Here is a 22,337-nt window from a genome sequence, read left to right as displayed (position 1 = left end):
TCACTGCGTCCAAAATACCAGTCGACTGCAGTTACTGCACTGTCATAACATTTTTTTGTAGGGTTCACCCCGTGGGCTAAGTAGTCATGATGGTTTCAAGTTTGTATCCATCAATGTTTTATGATCATCGCGAAAAATAAAATACATCGACATTTCCCGCTGTGTACACACATTGATTCTCGTTGCAATTAGGCCCAGGATAACTCCTGATAACGTTGTGTAGCTGCTGATATTCATCTTATAAATAGCCATTCATTAGTCACAGGAATCAGGACTAAAGCCAATGCAACGGCCTCTTTTACAAACGGTGGGCCTACCGCAGATGGGCATTCATAAAATTCTAATGCAACCAGACATGTAGCCTAAACCCTAGTGTAAGCAAGGACCGACGCAGACGTCTTTTATGCGTATTTTTTTGGTCCCATCTGGACCAGCAGGCTTTTGGTGTTTCACAAACATTATGCCTACCACATTGATGGGCATTCATAAAATTCCATTGTAGACAGACACTGTAGGCTACACCCCAGTACACACAGACCGATGCCGTTGACATATTTTTTGGTCCTGTCCAGACCGGCCTAGATTTCCACATTGGTTTTTAGTCCTGACCAAATCTGAACCAATCATAGACGTCTATGTTTGGTCTAGATTTTGTCCAGTCTGGACCAGCCTTCATATGGGCTATATACTTCCATGTTTGGTTCAGGTTTCAACTTTCATTTCGAACCTAACTTCGGGAAAAAAAATATTTTCAAACTTGCTTACTGGGACTATTCTATTTTTTTGGAAAGGGGGGCAATGTTTTTTGTCATGCCTAGGGTGGCAGAAAGGCCAGGTCTGATAACTGCTGCTCTCCTCAGAGCACATATCATCCAGCCTAAGTTCACAGATCTCTTCAACTACAGTGTACCTGTGGAACCAAGAAAGTCTGTTTGCATACAGACACTTTGCATTGGAAGGTCTGGGGGTGTTAAGAGCCTATGAGCAGACTCAGACCGAGCCAACCACATCCCCGTGTCTACTCCCCCGCTTTGCCCAAGCAATGTTGATGTATTTGATGCGTTTCCAGTCGATAAAGTGTGTTACAATATTACATTTACAGTTGTTTCAGATCTGTAAACAGACACACACACAAACCACACCGAACCCATTTCAATTAGATGAAGTAAACCGTAGAATAAAGGACTCTTGATTTATTGTGTGACCAAATGGAAAGCAGTGGTTGTTGGTGTCAGAGTATGCTGTTGGGGTATTAGCACACCTCCAGCAGGCCCTCCGACCAGAGCACCAGGGCCATCTGGACTTTGTCATTGTCCAATTGCCTTTTTAGCTGAGACACAGGGATGGGCTGTCCCGCCTGCAGCTGCCTGATGGCCGGGAGGTCTTCGAAGGGGAAGGTCATGCCGGGGGTCTAGGAGATAGGTGGAGAGATATGACAGACAGAACTTTACAGACAGTTTCAGACATGACCATGCATTTTTCCATGTGTAAACAAAATATCAGGAATTGGGCCTTATCTACAGACATATAGCTTCTGATTCGATACTTTGATGAGAGTCAATATGAATTACACAAACATCTTCATTCATAAACCATTCAAATCCTGGCTGACTGGCAGTGTATAATATACTCTAAGAATCCTATATAATATCCAAATGGTAGAGGTACTTTAACTCAAATCCTATATCTTGGCCATGTTCTGTTATAATCTCCACCCGGCACAGCCAGAAGAGGACTGGCCACCCCACATATGCTCTCTCTAATTCTCTCTTTCTTTTTCTCTCTCGGAGGACCTGAGCCCTAGGACCATGCCCCAGGACTACCTGACATGATGACTCCTTGCTGTCCCCAGTCCACCTGACCGTGCTGCTGCTCCAGTTTCAACTGTTCTGCCTTATTATTATTCGACCATGCTGGTCATTTATGAACATTTGACCATCTTGGCCATGTTCTGTTATAATCTCCACCCGGCACAGCCAGAAGAGGACTGGCCCCCCACATAGCCTGGTTCCTCTCTAGGTTTCTTCCTAGGTTTTGGCCTTTCTAGGGAGTTTTTCCTAGCCACCGTGCTTCTATACCTGCATTGCTTGCTGTTTGGGGTTTTAGACTGGGTTTCTGTACAGCACTTTGAGATCAGTTGATGTACAAAGGGCTATATAAATAAATGTGATTTGATTTGATATCCATATTGTCAACTAAGTACATTGTCTTGTCAAAATGTGCCAGGTTACCTCAGAGGGTGCATCTTCCTCCTCTTCACCACTATCATCATCATCACCACCACTATCATCATCATCATCACCACTCTGTCCCATCATATGTTTCTCCCTTCTGTTCCTCAGAGAGTGCATCACATCAACCACCAACGATACCGACCCATCCTAAACACACACAAACACACACTTTAGCCCAAGAGCAGCTAGGTAAAATATGTAAACTGTTAAAACTGAAGGCACTTACTGATGGGCTTTGACACGTCTCTAAAGACACCAGGATGTGGTCTTTAAACCTCAGACACACCGTATCTTCTAAAGCAGGCATCTTTCCAGCTGTGAAGAACACACACACAGAAATAGACAGAAGGACCTAGGCTAATACATGTACACTCATGCCCAATAAACTCCTCCTGGGAACTTCTTGTAGCTCTGCAAGGATTGGATAAGTTGTACCATATTAGTTACTTAATACTCTTGTTACTTATTATATATATATATATATATTTTTTTTTTACCTTAAATTTAACTAGGCAAGTCAGTCAAGAACAAATTCTTGGCCTCCCGGGTGGCGCAGTGGTTAAGGGTGCTGTACTGTGCCATCAAGAGTCCCTGGGTTCGAGCCCAGGCTCTGTCGCAACCGGCCGCGACCGGGAGGTCTGTGTGCGATGCACAAATGGCCTAGCGTCGTCCGGGTTAGGGAGGGCTTGGTCGGTAGGGATGTCCTTGTCTCATCGCGCACCAGCGACTCCTGTGGCGGGCCGGTTGCCAGGTGCACGCTGTACCCTCCAACACATTGGTGCGGCTGGCTTCCGGGTTGGATGCGCGCTGTGTTAAGAAGCAGTACGGCTGGTTGGGTTGTGTATCGGAGGACGCATGACTTTCAACCTTCGTCTCTCCCGAGCCCGTACGGGAGTTGTAGCAATGAGACAAGATAGAAAAGAAAAAGGGGGTAAAATTTTAAAAAGAAAAATCTTATTTTACAATGGTGGCCAAACCCTCCCTTAACCCGGACGAATCTGTGCCAATTGTGGGATTCCGACCACGGCCGGTTGTGATACAGCCTGGAATCAAACCAGGGTCGTTAGTGATGCCTCTAACACTGAGATGCTGTGCCACTCGGGAGTTGAAACTTAACACTCTTGGTTCTGAAGGAAGGTGCTAAAGTTTTGTGCTGCTTTCTTCGCCTTTGGTACCATATTACTGAGATAAATCTTTCAGATCTACAAGAGGCAGGATTTGACCATGGAATAAGTCTCCTTGCTTTATTATTTTACAGCACAAGCATTGGTTCCAAAAGGCTTGGTTTCAGCAAGATGGTGACTGGTCTTTCTATAAACTGTGATACCAGTGAGGATTTCCTACGCTGGACAACTTATTACAGCTGTTGAAAACCTCTGGGATTTTTGCACCAGGAATGGCATAAAGTCACCCAACATCAATGTGAAAGACTGGTGGAGATCATGCCAAGATGCATGAAAGCTGTGATTGGAATAACCCTGATTTACACCAAATATTGATTTTGAACTCTTCCTAAATTAAAACATTAGTATTGTGTTGTCTTGCAGTATTCGAGGTCAGACAACACTGCATCCTTCTTGTTATTATAAAACAAAAATGTTAATTTAACCCAAACACATACCTACCTATAAATAACAAAACCAGTGAAACTGATCATTTTGCAGTAGTCTTAATTTTTTCCCAAAGCCATATGTACAGTTGAAGTTGGAAGTTTACATACACCTTAGCCAAATACATTTCAACTCAGTTTTTCACAATTCCTGACATTTAATCAGAGTAAAAATTCCCTGTCATAGGTCAGTTAAGATCACCACTTTATTTTAAGAATGTGAAATGTCAGAATAATAGTAGAGAGAATTATTTATTTCAGCATTTATTTATTTCATCACATTCCCAGTGGGTCAGAAGTTTACATACACTCATGTGGCCCATATTTGGTAGCATTGCCTTTAAATTGTTTTACCTGGGTCAAACGTTTATGATAGCCTTCCTCAAGCTTCCCACATTAAGTTGGGGGAATTTTGGCCCATTTTGTTGCTTCAATATATCCACATAATTTTCCTTCCTCATGATGCAATCTATTTTGTGAATTGCACCGGTCCCTCCTGCTGCAAAGCACCCCCACAACATGATGCGGTCACCCCCGTGCTTCGCGGTTGGCATGGTGTTCTTCAGCTTGCAAATCACCCTTTTTCCTCCAAACATAATGATGGTCATTATGGCCAAACAGTTCCATTTTTGATTCATCAGACCAGAGGACATTTCCCCAAAAAGTATGATCTTTGTCCCCATGTGCAGTTGCAAACCGTAGTCTGTATATTTTATGGCGGATTTGGAGCAGTGGCTTCTTCCTTGCTGAGCGGCCTTTCAGGTTATATGTCGATATAGGACTCGTTTTACTGTGGATATAGATACTTTTGTACCTGTTTCCTCCAGCATCTTCACAGGGTCCTTTGCTGTTGTTCTGTAATTGATTCATACTTCGCACCAAAGTTCGTTCATCTCAAGGAGACAGAATGAGTCTCCTTCCTGAGCAGTATGACGGCTATGTGGTCCCATGGTGTTTATACTTGCGTACTATTGTTTGTACAGATGAACGTGGTACCTTCAGGCGTTTGGAAAATGCTCCCAAGGATGGACCAGACTTGTGGAGGTCTACATTTTTTCCCCCTGAGGTCTTAGCTGATTTATTTTAATTTTCCCACGATGTCAAGCAAAGTGGCACTGAGTTTGAAGGTAGGCCTTGAAATACATCCACAGGTACACCGCCAATTTCCAAGCTGTTTAAAGGCATAGTCAACTTTGTGTATATAAACTTCTGACCCACTGGAATTGTGATACAATGAATTATAAGTTAAATAATCTGTCTGTAAACAATTGTTGGAAAAATTACGTGTGTCAGGCACAACGTAGATGTCCTAACCGACTTCCCAAAACTATAGTTTGTTAACAAGAAATTTGTGGAGTGGTTGAAAAACAAGTTTTATTGACTCCAACCTAAATGTATGTAAACATTCGACTACCACTGTACGTACATAAATGTAAATTATTACATCTTAGTAATTTAGCACACTCTTGCTCAATGGCACAGACATATTTTTCAGTCTGCTCGGGGATTCAAACCGGCAACCTTTCGGTTATTGGCCCAATGCTCTTAACAGCAAGGCTACCTGCCGCACAATTGTATAATATTGATGTCCTTGAAAATTACAATTAAGTGTTTGAAAAAGTCCATGAACTTGACTTGCCAATGTCTGTATGAACCCTGCTTAAAGGATGTATAGTCCTAGACCTATGTTGTTGTATAGGTGGAGTTATGGATCAATTTGCATATATTCCTCAAAGTACACATGAGGAACTGCATGGAAAATAATGTTTCAAACCAGTTTGAAATGTTGAACCCAATGTCACACATTGGCCCCATTATTTATAGAATGACCCGATCCAGAACAAAGTGGCTAGCGATACTGTACCTATCCATATTCAATGCCCCAACACTATTTTCCAGACCTTACTATAAATGTTACTCTCCCTGCTTAGCTCAGATTCAGCAAGCGTCCGGACAGATGTTAACAACTATGTTAAGTCTGTCAGAAAAACGTAAGAGGCGCATTCTAAAGTATCAATGCACATCACTATTTAAATGCATATCTGTAGCCTGTACAGAAACATCACTTCTTAGTAGAAAAACACCACTGTCCATTTGTAATTTAAATGGATTCATATCTCAGAATATGGCTGTGTCCAGTTACTGTTTCACATTCTATGGGCAACACACACTGTCTGTAATAAACATTCTACTCATTGGACTTTTAAATATTATTCAGCAAGACACACACCTGATGATGAGATGTCATCTTGCTCTGGTGTGTAAGGTGGCAGTCTGTGGAGGGCAAAGTCCCTCTTCATGTCCCCGGCACGGAGTTCGTGTTCGCCCCTCTCCATCTGATCTGCCACGCTCCTCAATAATGAGGCCAACTGCCTGCTTGTGTCTGGGGCTGCGTTGGCTCCCTTGTACACACACAATGTTATAGAGCTTAATAGATAGCAGTAGGTAAGACTGAACTACGCAGATAGGACACTATTATTTTCAATAGGCATACATTGTAATTTCTATTATGAAACGAAATTTAGCAGAACATGCAACCAGTGAGAACTAAAGTTTAGACATTAAACATTCAACACATCGTTCAGTGCAAATTCCTTATTCCTCCTTTAGGTAAATCACTGAACTGTAAGTTATCACTCACATTCACCAATCTGACCATGGCAGATGAGTGTTTCTCTCAAGGAAGGACAGAAGGAAGGATGAAATGTTTAAGTGTTGGAACAGAGTACGGAAGCAGACCTCACCATCAAGATTCTCCTGGGCATGCCTACCCTCCTGGTGATGTCACTGGTCTTAAGGGAGTCATATAAGAAATTGGGGAACACGTTGGCCAGATAGTCTCCCCATGACCTGAGGTGAAATTCTTTTAAGTAACTTTACACATCAAGATTATGAATTTCCATTGTTTCAAATGAGAGAATGAAGAAGTGGTGGGGCTGAGATAGCGTTGATGTTAGAGAGGTATAGCCAGTTCGAAACCCAGGGGAAGATCTGTCAGGCTACGAGTTGGCAAATTCTGACTAAGGCCATTGATGGCTGAAACATGATATTAATAGCTGTATAAATAAAATATCAGGTTTTTAATAGTGTGCGAGCGTTGCGCGTATTACTTTTCAAGGAATGAGTTCGCAACCTGAGGGTCACTGGTATCAATTTCTTAGGGGCCACAGTGAGTCTCACGTACGTGTTCTGGTAGGTACTGAGGGTTAGGTGGGTAGAATGATCCACTCCCACGGGGGTGTCCGCCTGATGGATGGTTCCTCTGGGGAAGTAGAGCAGATCACCTGCCTATGGAAAAAAAGGTCAAACACCCCCATCACTCAATAGCTCAGGCCACAAGTCACACTACGTTGCAAAATACTCCAATGAAGCGTTTTCCAAATGTGGATCAAGACTTAAGTGCACTACTGTGGATTACTTTCGAGTTGTGGCCTTTGACTGGTCTTGCCTAGAGAGACATTGGTTTTGTTTAGTCGACAGGAAACCCCTAAAGCGTGATCACCCTGCCACTGTTTTGGTCAAATTCATAGACAAAGCTATGGATGCAAGGACTGACCGTCCATGGTATTAAAATGATTGTTAAAACTTGTTTTGAAGCTACACAGTGTTTGTTTACAATTACATTGTTTGCAAACAATGAAGTAAAACAGGCTTAAATGTTGGGTTCTGATAGTGTATGACAGTTAAACTAAGCCTCATTTATAGTTGGGCCGGGACAACATCAGTAGGGCGATACTCAATATCGATACTCAATATTGTGGCAAGGAAACAAACTTCTATGGGAAAATAGCCTTACTATTGGAAAAAACATAATGTTGTCATCCAGTCACATTTATTTATTTTCCAAGCTATAGCACACAATATTTGACATATAGCAAGTTTGTACAGGACCAAAGAGTCTATGTAGTCTGCGATACTAGTAAAGAAAATCAAATCAAATGAAATATCACATTTACATAAGTATTCAGACCCTTTACTTAGTAATTTGTTGAAGCACCTTTGGTAGCGATTACAGCCTCGAGTCTTCTTGGGTATGACGCTACAAGCTTGGCAGGCACACCAATATTTGGGGAGTTTCTCCCATTCTTCTCTGCAGATCCTCTCAAGCTGTCAGGTTGAATGGGGAGAATCGCTGCACAGATATTTTCAGGTCTCTCCAGAGATGTTCGATTTGGTTCAAGTCCAGGCTCTAGTTTGGCCACTCAAGAACATTGACTTGTCCCGAAGCCACTCCTGCATTATCTTGGCTGTGTGCTTAGGGGCGTTATCCTGTTGGAAGGTGTACCTTCGCCCCAGTCTGAGGTCCTGAGAGCCCTGGAGCAGGTTTTCATCAAGGATCTCTCTGTACTTTTCTCTGTTCATCTTTGCCTCGATCCTGACTGGGTTTCCCAGTCCCTGCCGCTGAAAAACATCCCCACAGCATGATGCTGCCACCACCATGCTTAACCGTAGGGATGGTGCCAGGTTTCCTCCAGGCGTGATGCTTGGCATTCAGGCCAAATAGTTCAATCTTGGTTTCACCAGACCAGCAAATATTTTGGTGCATTTTGGCAAACTCCAATCGAGCTGTCTTGTGCCTTTTACTGAGGAGTAGCTTTCGCCTGGCCACTCTACCACAAAGGCGGGACACATTGCAAATAGTCCGGGTAGCCATTTGATTACCTGTTCAGGAGTTATGGCTTGGGGGTATAAAAGCTGTTGAGAAGCCTTTTGGTCTTAGACTTGGTGCACTGGTACCGCTTGCCATGCGGTAGCAGAGAACAGTCTATGACTAAGGGTGGCGGAAGTCTTTGACAATTTTTTGGGCCCTCCTCTGACACCGCCTGGTGTAGAGGTCCTGGGTGGCAGGCAGTTTGGCCCCAGTTATGTACTGGGCCGTACGCACTACCCTCTGTAGTGCCTTGCGGTCGGAGGACGAGCAGTTGTCATACCAGGCAGTGATCCAACCAGTCAAGATGCTTTCGATGTTGCAGCTGTAGAACTTTTTGAGGATCTGAGGAGCCATGCCAAATCTTTTCAGTCTCCTGAGGGAAATATGTTTTGTTGTGCCCTCCTCACAACTGTCTTGGTGTGTTTGGACCATTCTAGTTTGTTGGTGATGTGGAACTTGAAGCTCTCAACCTGCTCCCCTACAGCCCCGTCGATGAGAATGGGGGCGTGCCCGGTCCTCCGTTTCCTGTAGTCCACAATCATCTCCTGTCTTGATTACGTTGAGGGACAGGTTGTTATTCTGGCAACACCCGGCCAGGTCTCTGACCGCCTCCCTATAGGCTGTCTCGTCGTTGATCAGGCCTACCACCGTTGTGTTGTCTGCACACTTAATGATGGTGTTGGAGTCGTGCCTGGCGATGCAAATCTGTGCCGACACAATCCTGCCTCTGAGCTCTACGAACCATTCCTTCGACCTCAAGAACTGGTTTTTGCTCTGACATGCACTGTCAACTGTGGGACCTTTATATAGACAGTTGTGTGCCTATCCAAATCATGCCCAATTAATTGAATTTACCACAGGTGGACTCCAATCAAGTTGTAAAAACATCAATGATGATCAATGGAAGTAGGATGCACCTGGGCTCAATTTCAAGTCTCATAGCAAAGGGTCTGAATTACTTATGTAAATAACATTCTCTAAAAATCTGTTTTCACTTTGTCATTCCGGGGTACTGTGTGAAGATTGAGGAAAACACTTAATTTAATCCATTTTAGAATAAGGCTGCAATGTAATACTATGTGGAAAAGGTCATAGGGTCTAAATACTTTCAGAAGGTACTGTAGTCGTGGCCAAAAGTTGAGAGAATGACACAAATATTAATTTTCAAAAAATCTGCTGCCTCAGTTTATATGGCAATTTTGCATATACTCCAGAATGTTATGAAGAGTGATCAGACGAATTGCAATTAATTGCAATGTCTCTCTTTGCCATGCAAATGACCTGAATCCCCAAAAAAACATTTCCACTGCATTTCAGCCCTGCCACAAAAGGACCAGGTGACATCATGTCAGTGATTCCCTCGTTAACACAGGTATGAGTGTTCATGAGGACAAGGCTGGAGATGACTCTGTCATGCTGATTGAGTTGGAATAACAGACTGGAAACTTCAAAAAGGAGGGTGGTGCTTGGAATCATTGTTTTTCCTCTGCCAACCAGTTACCTGCAAGGAAACACGTGCCGTCATAATTGCTTTGCACAAAAAGGGCTTCACAGGAAAGGATATTGCTGCCAGTAAGATTGCACCAAAATCAACCATTTATCAGATCATCAATAACTTCAAAGAGAGCGGTTCAATTGTTGTGAAAGAGGCTACAGGGTGCCCAGGAAATTCCAGCAAGAGCCAGGACCGTCTCCTAAAGTTGATTCAGCTGCAGGATCAGGGCACCACCAGCACAGAGTTTGCTCAGGAATGGCAGTAGGCAAGTGTGAGTGCATCTGCACACACAGTGAGGCGAAGACCTTTGGAGGATGGCCTGGTGTCAAGAAGGGCAGCAAAGAAGCCACTTCTCTCCAGGAAAAACATCAGGGACAGACTGATATTCTGCAAAAGGTACAGGGATTGGACTGCTGAAGACTGGGGTAAAGTCATTTTCTCTTATGAATCCCCTTTCCGATTGTTTGGGGCATCTGGAAAAAAGCTTGTCCGGAGAAGACAAGGTGAGCACTACCATCAGTCAGTCCTGTGTCATGCCAACGGAAAAGCATCCCGAGACCATTCATGTGTGGGGTTGCTCCTCAGCCAAGGGAGTGGGCTCACTCACAATTTTGCCTAAGAACACAGCCATGAATTAAGAATGGTACAAACACATCCTCCGAGCGCAACTAATTCCAACCATCCAGGCACAGTTTTGTGACTAACAATGTCTTTTCCAGCATGATGGAGCACCTTGCCATGAGGCAAAAGAGATAACTAAGTGACTTGGGGAACAAAACATTGCTATTTTGGGTCCATGACGAGGAAACTCCACTGACCTTAACTTCTTGGTGACAGGGGGCAGTATTTTCACATCCGGATGAAATGCATGCCCAAATTCAACTACCTGCTACTCATCCCCAGAAGATAAGATATGCATATTATTAGTGGATTTGGATAGAAACACTCTGAAGTTTCTACAACTGTTTTAATCATGTCTGTGAGTATAACAGAACTTATTTAGCAGGCGAAACCCCGCGGACAAACCATTCAGATTCTTGTTTTTTGAGGTCACTCTTTTCAATGGGTTTTCATTGGGAATCCAGATTTCTAAAGGGACCTTCTTGCAGTTCCTATCGCTTCCACTGGATGTCAACAGTCTTTAGAAAATGGTTAAGGTTATTCCTTTGTGTAATGAAGAAGTACGGCCATCTTGAACGAGGGTCACTTGAAGTGTACTGTTAGATAGAGGCGCGTGACCAGAAAGCTAGCTACAGTTGGTTTTCCTCCTGTATTGAACACAGATCATCTCATCTTTGATTTTAACTATTATTTACGTTAAATACCTAAAGTTGTATTATAAAAGTAGTTTGAAATGTTTTGGCAAAGTTTACAGATAACTTTTGAGATATTTTGTAGTCACGTTACGCAAGTTGGAACCGGTGTTTTTCTGGATGAAACGCGCCAAATAAATGGACATTTTGGATATATAATCGACGGAATTAAATCGAACAAAAGGACCATTTGTGATATTTATGGGACATATTGGAGTGCCAACAAAAGAAGCTCGTCAAAGGTAAGGCATGAATTATATTTTTATTTCTGTGTTTTGTGTTGCGCCTGCAGGGTTGAAATATGGTTTCTCTCTTTGTTTACGTAGGTGCTATCCTCAGATAATAGCATCATTTGCTTTCGCCGAAAAGCCTTTTTGAAATCTGACATGTTGGCTGGATTCACAACAAGTGCAGCTTTAATTTGCTATCTTGCATGTGTGATTTAATGAAAGTTAGATTTTTATAGTAATTTATTTGATTTTGGCGCTCTGCATTTTCCTTGGCTTTTGGCCAGGTGGGACGCTAGCGTCCCACATATCCCAGAGAGGTTAATCCCATTGAGAACTTGTGGTCAATCCTCAAGAGGCGGGTGGACAAACAAAAACCCACAAATTCTGCCAGGAATTGCAGAGGTCTTGAAAAAGAAGGGTCAACACTGCAAATATTGACTCTTTGCATCAAATTCATGTAATTGTCAATAAAGGCCTTTGACACTGCTTGTAATTATACTTCAGCATTCCATAGTAACATCTGACAAAAATATCTAAAGACACTGAGGCAGCAGACTTTGTGAAAATGTATATTCATGTCACTCAAAACTTTTGGCCACGACTGTATATCATTAATTTTAAAGTCCCAAAATGTATGTCGCAATTGCCCCCAATAAATGCAAACTGACACAGATTATGGGCAGCGTCACCCTGCTCCTAACGTACCTTCAGTATGATGTCGTGTGTGGGGCTGCCGATGCGCTCCTCAAGCGCCACGCAGTACTCTCTGGCCAGGGGCACCGTGGGGCTGTACAGACGCCAATGTTTCTCGCCCTCCAACTGGAGGATAAACACCTGGGGAAAGGCATACACATATTTAGCAGATGTTATCGCAGGTGCAGCAAAATACTTGTTTCTGGCCCAAACAGTTATACCGAACATTACAAAACAATACACACAAATCCCCAAAATTCTAAGAAAGAAATGTAGAAATAGCATAATGAGCCATGTCTGTGTCCAGAATATAAATATACACACTGAACAAAAATAAAAGCAACATGTAACAATTTAAAAGATTTACAGTTCATAAAGGAAATCAGTCAATTGAAATACATTCTTTAGGCCATAATCTATGGATTTCACATGACTGGGAATACAGATATGCATCTGTTGGTCACAGATACCTTAAACAAATAGTAGGGGCATGGATCAGAAAACCAGTCAGTATCTGCTGTGACCAGCATTTGCCTCATGTAGAGTGACACATCTCCTTTGCATAGAGATAATCAGACTGTTGATTGAGGGCAGTGGACTGTTGTCCCACTCCTCTTCAATGGCTGTGTGAAGTTGCTTGATATTGGCGGGAACTGGAACACGTCGTTGTACAAGTTGATCCAGAGCATGAAGAGCACGCAGATGAGCTTCCCCGGGATGGTCTGTGTTTTGTTCGACTTACTGACAAATTCTCTAAAACGACACTTCTGGTAGAGAAATTAACATTCAATTCTCTAGCAACAGCTCTGGTGGACATTCCTGCAGTCAGCATGCCAATTGCACGCTCCCTCAAAACTTGAGACATCTGTAGCATTTTGTTGTGTGACAAAACTGTACATTTTAAAGTATACTTTTATTGTCCCCAGCACAAGGTGCACCTGTTTAATCAGCTTCTTGATATGCCAGATCTGTCAAGTGGATGGATTATATTGGCAAAGGAGAAATGCTCACTAACAGGGATGTAAACACATACGCACAACATTTGAGAGAAATAAGCTTTTTGTGCATATAGAAAACTTAGGGATCTTTTATTTCAGCTCATGAAACCCAGACTTTACATGATGCCTTTATATTTTTGTTCAGTGTGTATATATTTATATATAGTGCTCAAAAAAATAAAGGGAACACTTAAAACAACACAATGTAACTCCAAGTCAATCCCACTTCTGTGAAATCAAACTGTCCACTTAGGAAGCAACACTGATTGACAGTAAATTTCACATGCTGTTGTGCAAGTGGAATAGACAACAGGTGGAAATTATAGGTAATTAGCAAGACACCCCCAATAAAGGAGTGGTTCTGCAGGTGTTGACCACAGACCACTTCTCAGTTCCTGTGCTTCCTGGCCAATGTTTTGGTCACTTTTGAATGCTGGCGGTGCTTTCACTCTAGCGGTGAGACGGAGTCTACAACCCACACAAGTGGCTCAGGTAGTGCAGCTCATCAGGATGGAACATCAATGCGAGCTGTGGCAGGAAGGTTTGCTGTGTCTGTCAGCGTAGTGTCCAGAGCATGGAGGCGCTACCAGGAGACAGGCCAGTAAAGTACAACAACCCAGCAGCAGGGCCGCTACCTCCGCCATTGTGCAAGGAGGAGCACTGCCAGAGCCCTGCAAAATGACCTCCAGCAGGCCACAAATGTGCATGTATCTGCTCAAACGGTCAGAAACAGACTCCATGAGGGTGGTATGAGGGCCCGACATCCACAGGTGGACAGTTTGATTTCACAGCAGTGTGATTGACTTGGAGTTACATTGTGTTGTTTAAGAGTTCCCTTTATTTTTTTTAAGCAGTATATATATATATATATATATATATATATATATATTGAACAAAAATATAAACGCATCATGTAAAGTTTTGGTTTCATGAACTGAAATAAAAGATCCCGAAGTTTTCTATATGCACAAAAAGCTTATTTCTCTCAAATGTTGTGCATATGTGTTTACATCCCTGTTAGTGAGCATTTCTCCTTTGCCAATATAATCCATCCACTTGACAGATCTGGCATATCAATATATATATATATATATATATATATGTGTGTATATATGTGTATATATGTGTGTATATATGTGTGTATATGTATATTGGCCATAGTGGTGTTTGGAGTGTGACTGTTTGAGGTTGTGGACAAGTGTCTTTTATACTGATAACAATTTCAAACAGGTGCCATCAATACAGGTAACAAGTGGAGGACAGAGGAGCCTCTTAAAGAAGAAGGTCTGTGAGAGCCAGAAATCTTGCTTGTTTGTAGGCGACCAAATACTTATTTTCCACCATAATTTGCAAATAAATAAATTAAAAATCCTACAATGTGATTTTCCGGGGGTTTTTTCTTCTCATTTTGTCTGTCATAGTTGAAGTGTACCTATGATGAAAATTACAGGCCTCATCTTTTTAAGTGGGAGAACTTGCACAATTGGTGGCTGACTAAATACTTTTTTGCCCCACTGTATATATATCTATCTATCTATATATATATATATATGATGGTGTATGGACAGTATATGAATAGGAAAGGTGTACAGCAGTAGATATATAGGATTACTAGAATACAGCATATACATATGAAGTGGGTAAAAGAGTATGTAAACATTTAAATATTGTCTAACCCTCAAACTATACTACAAATGTTGCAGCCAGGGTTATGTTCAGTAGGGAACACTGTAGCAAAATTATTTGAAATGTAAAGGTTTCTTATGGGTAGCTATGACATGTTCTGGTTCCCACTGAACACCACCCTGATGTGGACCATTTTGGGGCCAGTTCAGTGGTGTACCTCCACGTCGTCGTAGTGTGGGGGTAGCCCTTGGGAATCCTGTGGGGTGATGTAGACGTTGGAGCCCACAAGAGCGCCGAAGAAACACTCCAGCTTCTCCTGAATCCGCCACAACTCGTCCTGGAGACACACGGGGTTAGTTAGAGGAGAGCAGGCATCTTAGAATCTCAGAATAGAATACTATTGGGTTCAGCTCTGCACAAATATGGAATGATCAAGATGTTCAGATATCTGTGCAATAGATTTTAATTCATGTTGTGTTCAGCAACATATTCAAGGCGTTCACATTTAAAATAGGCAAATCTGAATCTGAGCTAAACAACATCTTAGCTAAAGGATATCTGTCACTACCAGTCCCTTTCTGTTACCACAGAGCCACTGCCGCAGTGCTGCATTAACTAGGACCTTCATTTTCTACAGGGATGCAGTTTTGGCAGGCCAAGATCTAATAATACCTTATTCAACTGATCAACAGTCATAATTAATACAATCAAGCTGAATCAGGTGTTTAGGTAATAATGCTAGGCTGGGACAACCTTTCCCCACATACTGTGGCCCTACAGGAGCAGAGTCATGTTCAGTAGGCACAAAACATGTTCTCCTGTTTCATACTATCACAGACCAGAACCCATGACTCGGGAGTACAAAACACATGTCCACTACTCTCACCTTAAACCTCTGAGGCTGGTGGAACTGGATGGTGGCCTTCTGGTTGAAGTCCTTTTTGAGCTGGCTGTAGTTGACACGGCCTTCCTTGTTCAACACAGTCTTGTTGCCCTGGACGCTGCGGCACACATTGAGGTCTCTGGCATACGTCAGGCCCTGGGCGCACAGCCCCTTCAGGTCTGAAAGCTGGAACAGAGACTTGTAGTAGGAGGCCAGGCCTGGGTCAGACCTCTGGAGGTGGAGGGGCTTCTTCTCCCAGTAGTCAGTGAAAAATGCCTCCTGTCCCACTGGGGAAATTAGGCTCTGGAAGACAGTGTCTGGGGTGTCGAAGCAGAAAGGAGAGGGGACGCCATTGGAGTCTGTTTTCCTATGTTTGGGAGCGACCTCTTCATCTCCGGATGCTGCTTTTCTTCCGTTCCTGGGCATCTTTAGCTGATAGAGAACGTTACATCAGTGGCATTAGATTAGAAGATAGCTACTTAGCAGTTTCAATTTTGCATTGCTATCAAGTTAAGATTAACAGTGCCCTTGGTGAAGTGCAGTTGGAATAGCCCGTTCGATAGCAAATACTTGGTGTTATGTAGCTACTGTAGCAAGCTTCAGATACAAATGTTAGCTAGCTAATAACAAAGTTTATGGGCTAACGTTAATTAACGTTAGCTAGCTTGCAAACTGTAGCTAACGTTATATAATGCTAAAACATAGCGAACGTTACCTGTTTTGCTTATGTTCCCACCTTCGGATTTAACACATATTAGCTATAAACTCTCCCTTTTCCCAAATCAGTTTGATAGCTACACGTGAGAATCGTGTTCTGTCCTGTAGCATAAAATGTCCGAAGGCAAACAAATACTTTCCATTCCGCTCTGGTGATTCATGTCTCGAGTGTGGATTATTTCCAAATTGTATTCAATACAGAAATGATACGCAACCACTACAATAAATGTTTGCATGTTAAGGCTAACGACTTTTATTAGTTGACATTTATCTTGAATACAATAAAACAAGCAGAGCAGAGCAGGTTCTGTAAGGAGACCGTTCTATTACAACAGCTAGCGAGATCAAAATCTTAGTTTGAAAAGGGGGAAAGGTAGGGAGATGTCATTAAAGTGAGATGCACAACAAGGGGCTCCTCGACTTCAGCAGTGAGCTCTCCTCTAATCAAGATCCAATGTCCAGTAAAAGATTAAACACATACAAAAAGTTAATTTATTTACACATTGGCTCTTTCAACATTTTGATAACATGAGGAATGGATCTCTATAATAGCTATCTCTGATAGCACAACATTCAAATATCAGACTACTTTATGTGGAATTCAACAAACCCATTATGTGGAGTTCTAATAGAAAAGACGCAATTATCACAATTTTCCGACCAAAATATTTACGTTTAGGAAATGTGAAATAACACTAAAAATAAGAGGCCACTTGAAAATGCCAAAATGAAGTTCTATTAACTGTTGTTTTTCCTGTGTATGGAGGGAGGCAGGTGCAGTGTTTTGGTAAAAAATAAAAAAAATAAAAATGTATTTCTTTGTAGAGCGGAGGGAGGATGAACTCTGCCTTGGTTGGCAGACGCTCATCTTAAGTCCAGGCAGGAGAGAATTTGATGTCCAATCACAGGACCCAGCCTGCTCTCCATCACTGGGGGGCCTCTGTGTCCCCTGGATGGGGGCCTGTCTCAGGGAGCTCCAACTTCTCGCACTCGGTCAACTTCAAAGTTAAGTGCTGGGCAATCTCGTTGGGGTCAGTATACAGAGCAGCAGGGACGTTCTGGAAGGCAAAGAGAGAGAAACTAAATGCCGTTGTCTTTTCTAAATATTGCCATTGACTAATTGTTCTCCATTTACAATAGTGGTATGATTGCATCAGCTGCACAGTGACATATACGCATGTAGCTGGAATGTTTTGGACAATATTTTAGTGATGTCACTGCACAATGCTGAGCTTGCTCTGACTTGCCAGCGGACTTCCGCTACACATGTACTTTTCAAACAGAGAAGAAAAATCTCACCTTCAATTCTGAAATTTTGCTTTCCCGAGTGCTAAACTCTCTGATCATGTAATTCTTTCCAGTCTGTAAAGAAAACCTCTGTAAGCGATTAGTCATTTCATAAGTAGGCATAACCATTATGTAGTTTAAGTTACATAGAAGGAAATGGACATCACTAAAGTTATCCACAGAATTTGATTCCAATCCACATCCATTCTGGTGGTTACCGTTAATCGATTGCCATTTCCCAGGAAAGCCCAGTCACACTTGCCTCGTGATAGAGCCGCGTGTCATTTATCCGGATCAGAACTCCATCCACCCGCAGGAAGAACCGCAGAAGCAGGAAGAAACTGGTGGGCATCACTCTCTGTATCACACAAAAGTGGGTACGAAGGGAGTAAGTCATTCTTCAAAATCTCCTCAGAACAAATGAATCTGTCTCTCAAAGATGCAAGCGTTTAAGAAAATCCATTAAACATAAGTACTATAGGTGAATATAAAAAGCCTTTTTTATTCCTGGTCTTACAGCCCCCGCAAGGACATGTCCTTTGGTGCTTGTCACACAGCCACAGACATCATATGGGGCGAATGTGCATCATCATAAAGTGTCAGTTCCTGTCTGAAAGTGGCACTCACTATTTTGACGCTGATCATGGACACGCCGTGGTCGTGAAGCTCGTCCTCAAACAGCAGTACGTCATCGAAGAACATGATCTGTTCTCTCGCCTTCAGCTTCTCCATGTCGATGCGCTCCAACGTTTCTGTCGCCTGATGGAATAAAGAGTGATTTATTAGTGCAAACCGTAACAAAAAAAACAAAATGTTTTGCAACTGAACATTTTTTTATTGGACACATTCAGGTAGGTAGGTCTCTCGTTGTTTCAGCATGTTTGCCTCAATTTGATTCCTAATGAAGCAAAGGGTGGCTACTTGGAAGCATCTCAAATAAAATATTTTGATTTGTTTAACTTTTTTGGTTACTACATGATACCATTTGTGTTATTTCATAGTTTTGATGTTGTCACTATTACTCTACAATGTAGAAAATAGTACAAATTAAGAAAAAACCCTGTAATGAGTAAGTGTCCAAACCTTTGACCGGTACTGTATGTCAAATATACATTTAGTCATGTATCAATGTGAGACTAAGTTCAATTTTGACTTAAATTCAAATTTGCCCCTTATTTTGTAATGTGTTTGTTTGGGATATTGTATTGTATCCACAGTGTGAACTGAAAGGCCTTTCACCCTCATCTGCTGGTCCTCTCCTAACAAAGTGCCTCTGTAGTCTGTGGTATATGTCCAGTCGTAGTGTTTCACAGCCTCTTTGGAGTGTTCAGAATCGGCCCTGGGAATACAACAGTCTCAGATCCATTCTCCATAACGGGACTGGTAATTGACTGATTAGTCAACACTTTTTATCGAAACAATTTAAATGCAATTTTTTGTTGTATTTATTTTACAAGCATATACACAATGAAGGTGGATATTGTTATCACAGTGGTATTATGATAGTGGTTGTACCTGCTCTCTTGCCATTCCTGTGCACAGGCCACTTTCACAGAGTCCTGCATGTTGTTGACCCTCTTGAGGGCATCGATGGCATTAAACTCAATGCCATAGCCGTCTGTGTGCTGAATGCGTAGAACGTTGTCCCCAAACAGCATCTCTGGGAGTGAGGGCATGTGGATCTCCTCCCCTAACCTGGGACAAAACTGTCAAGATTGAAACCTGAACAACTAACCTCAATGTAGCTAGCCAAGTACGTTGACAATATTTATTTGACCTTTATTTACCTAGGCAAGTCAGTTAAGAACAAATTCTTATTTTCAATGACGGCCTAGGAACTGTGGGTTAACTGCCTGTTCAGGGGCAGAACGACAGGTTTGTACCTTGTCAGCTCGGGGATTTGAACTTGCAACCATTTTGGTTACTAGTCTTTAAAGTAAGACCAAGTCGATAAACAAGCTCCCCAATGTAGACTAAACCTTAAGAATACTAAACAGACAACATTAAAGAAAAAGTTTTAGTCTGACACAAAAATCGGCAAAATACTTGGACCAGGTTACCGTTCAATGTCCTTAGACTTCATAATGTGGGTTTTTGCTGCAGTCACTTTCCATGGTCCGAATATGAAGTCTTGCTTACTGCTCTTAAACCCATGGGTCATCATGGCTGACAAATTGGCCAACATCAACTGCAAATACAGTCAAACACCAAGCCCATCAGAGACATAAGTAAATAAACAGTACATGCAAGTACAGAATACATTGCATATCGACCACTGCAGAACTGTAGATAGTTGAGTCCGTTCAGTCCTCAGAAATGACCAGAAATGACCTAGCAATCCAATGTCTTTATTGGCGAGTTGTAAAATTAGTTATCTAGTTAGCTAGGATATATATGGTTAGCTATAACAAGATAATTATACCCGCTGTACAGGCGTGCTAGTTAGCAAGCAACTTTGCTAGCCTACCTAACTAGCTATTGTAACATTCAACGTTATATAAAATGCGAAGCAGGTAGCTAACAAAACAGCCAAAAGTGTTTATGGAATAGGTGTCGACAATGCAATAACTAGAGTATGCATTCCACAACCTTATTTATCTCGCTAAAGTAGCTAACTGAGCCTCCGGATGTTAGTGACAAGCTGGCTGTTTCAGCATCACTTCAATCATCATCACACTAACTTGTCAGCTTAACTTCATTAGTAATGGATATACATCCAACATCAATACCCTACTGACAAGAGACTTCATGGAAATATAAATCAAAGATTCAATACAAAATAAATGTAAAAGTTAATCCACTTACTCCAGTATTTTGATTGTCAGCTAACGTCCATGAAAGAGAGAGCTTCACAAAAAGCTCCCGACGTACTTTTCATTCTATTATTATATGGTTCCGCATTCAGTAATCCTGTAAATTTGCACAAAATATACAGTGGCGCAAAAAAGTATTTAGTCAGCCACCAATTGTGCAAGTTCTCCCACTTAAAAAGATGAGAGAGGCCTGTAATTTTCATCATAGGTACACTTCACATTGTAGGATTTTTAATGAATTTATTTGCAAATTATGGTGGAAAATAAGTATTTGGTCAATTACAAACACGCAGGATTTCTGGCTCTCACAGACCTGTAACTTCTTCTTTAAGAGGCTCCTCTGTCCTCCACTCGTTACCTGTATTAATGGCACCTGTTTGAACTTGTTATCAGTATAAAAGACACCTGTCCACAACCTCAAACAGTCACACTCCAAACTCCACTATGGCCAAGACCAAAGAGCTGTCAAAGAACACCAGAAACAAAATAGTAGACCTGCACCAGGCTGGGAAGACTGAATCTGCAATAGGTAAGCAGCTTGGTTTGAAGAAATCAACGGTGGGAGCAATTATTATGAAATGGAAGACATACAAGACCACTGATAATCTCCCTCGATCTGGGGCTCCACGCAAGATCTCACCCCGTGGGGTCAAAATGATCACAAGAACGGTGAGCAAAAAATCCCAGAACCACACGGGGGGACCTAGTGAATGACCTGTAGAGAGCTGGGACCAAAGTAACAAAGCCTACCATCAGTAACACACTACACCGCCAGGGACTCAAATCCTGCAGTGCCAGACGTGTCCCCCTGCTTAAGCCAGTACATGTCCAGGCCCGTCTGAAGTTTGCTAGAGAACATTTGGATGATCCAGAAGAAGATTGGGAGAATGTCATATGGTCAGATGAAATCAAAATATAACTTTTTGGTAAAAACTCAACTTGTCATGTTTGGAGGACAAAGAATGCCGAGTTGCATCCAAAGAACACCATACCTACTGTGAAGCATGGGGGTGGAAACATCATGCTTTGGGGCTGTTTTTCTGCAAAGGGACCAGGACGACTGATCCGTGTAAAGGAAAGAATGAATGGGGCCATGTATCGTGAGATTTTGAGTGAAAACCTTCTTCCATCAGCAAGGGCATTGAAGATGAAACGTGGCTGGGTCTTTCAGCATGACAATGATCCCAAACACACCGCCCGGGCAACGAAGGAGTGGCTTCGTAAGAAGCATTTCAAGGTCCTGGAGTGGCCTAGCCAGTCTCCAGATCTCAACCCCATAGAACATCTTTGGAGGGAGTTGAAAGTCCGTGTTGCCCAGCAACAGCCCAAAAACATCACTGCTCTAGAGGAAATCTGCATGGAGGAATGGGCCAAAATACCAGCAACAGTGTGTGAAAACCTTGTGAAGACTTACAGAAAACGTTTGACCTCTGTCATTGCCAACAAAGGGTATATAACAAAGTATTGAGATAAACTTTTGTTATTGACCAAATACTTATTTTCCACCATAATTTGCAAATAAATTCATTAAAAATCCTACAATGTGATTTTCAGGATTTTTTTCATCATTTTGTCTGTCATAGTTTAAATGTACCTATGATGAAAATTACAGGCCTCTCTCATATTTTTAAGTGGGAGAACTTGCCCAATTGTTGGCTGACAAAATACTTTTTTGCCCCACTGTATATATTGCTTTGTTGCTACATGTCCTAAATGTATGATAGTATGCTGTGTTTATACAAGTTGCTCTCTAAGGGAGGTCTCCATCAAAAATACATTTCACAGAAA

General features: G+C 42.1%; 2 protein-coding genes across 3 annotated transcripts; both read right to left on the bottom strand.

Annotated features, from left to right (window-relative positions):
* Positions 1–1,178: 1,178 nt before the first annotated feature.
* riox2 (ribosomal oxygenase 2) lies at positions 1,179–16,609 on the bottom strand. Its single transcript, XM_035779861.2, has 10 exons — positions 16,448–16,609; positions 15,736–16,164; positions 15,067–15,186; positions 12,238–12,366; positions 7,028–7,131; positions 6,588–6,693; positions 6,074–6,245; positions 2,461–2,549; positions 2,232–2,381; positions 1,179–1,411 (listed from the first exon to the last, which is right to left on the bottom strand). The coding sequence occupies exons 2-10, from the start codon at positions 16,156–16,158 to the stop codon at positions 1,253–1,255; spliced, it is 1,452 nt and encodes a 483-aa protein (XP_035635754.1). The 5' UTR covers positions 16,159–16,164; positions 16,448–16,609; the 3' UTR covers positions 1,179–1,252.
* Positions 16,610–16,674: 65 nt separating this feature from the next.
* LOC118389901 (TIP41-like protein) lies at positions 16,675–20,706 on the bottom strand. Of its 2 annotated transcripts, none has more exons than XM_035779863.2 (8): positions 20,542–20,706; positions 19,797–19,924; positions 19,252–19,431; positions 18,976–19,075; positions 18,364–18,495; positions 17,999–18,094; positions 17,749–17,811; positions 16,675–17,507 (listed from the first exon to the last, which is right to left on the bottom strand). In XM_035779863.2, exons 2-8 carry the CDS (start codon positions 19,919–19,921, stop codon positions 17,376–17,378), a joined length of 828 nt encoding a protein of 275 aa, XP_035635756.1. In that variant the 5' UTR covers positions 19,922–19,924; positions 20,542–20,706; the 3' UTR covers positions 16,675–17,375. The 2 variants fall into 2 exon arrangements, 1 of the variants encoding a protein (XP_035635756.1); XR_004826877.2 differs by having other exon boundaries at positions 17,424–17,507; positions 17,955–18,094.
* Positions 20,707–22,337: the final 1,631 nt, after the last annotated feature.

Source organism: Oncorhynchus keta, chromosome 11 (assembly GCF_023373465.1).
Source record: "Oncorhynchus keta strain PuntledgeMale-10-30-2019 chromosome 11, Oket_V2, whole genome shotgun sequence".
Classification (NCBI taxonomy): Eukaryota; Metazoa; Chordata; class Actinopteri; order Salmoniformes; family Salmonidae; genus Oncorhynchus; species Oncorhynchus keta.
This window is presented reverse-complemented; position numbering and strand designations above follow the sequence as displayed.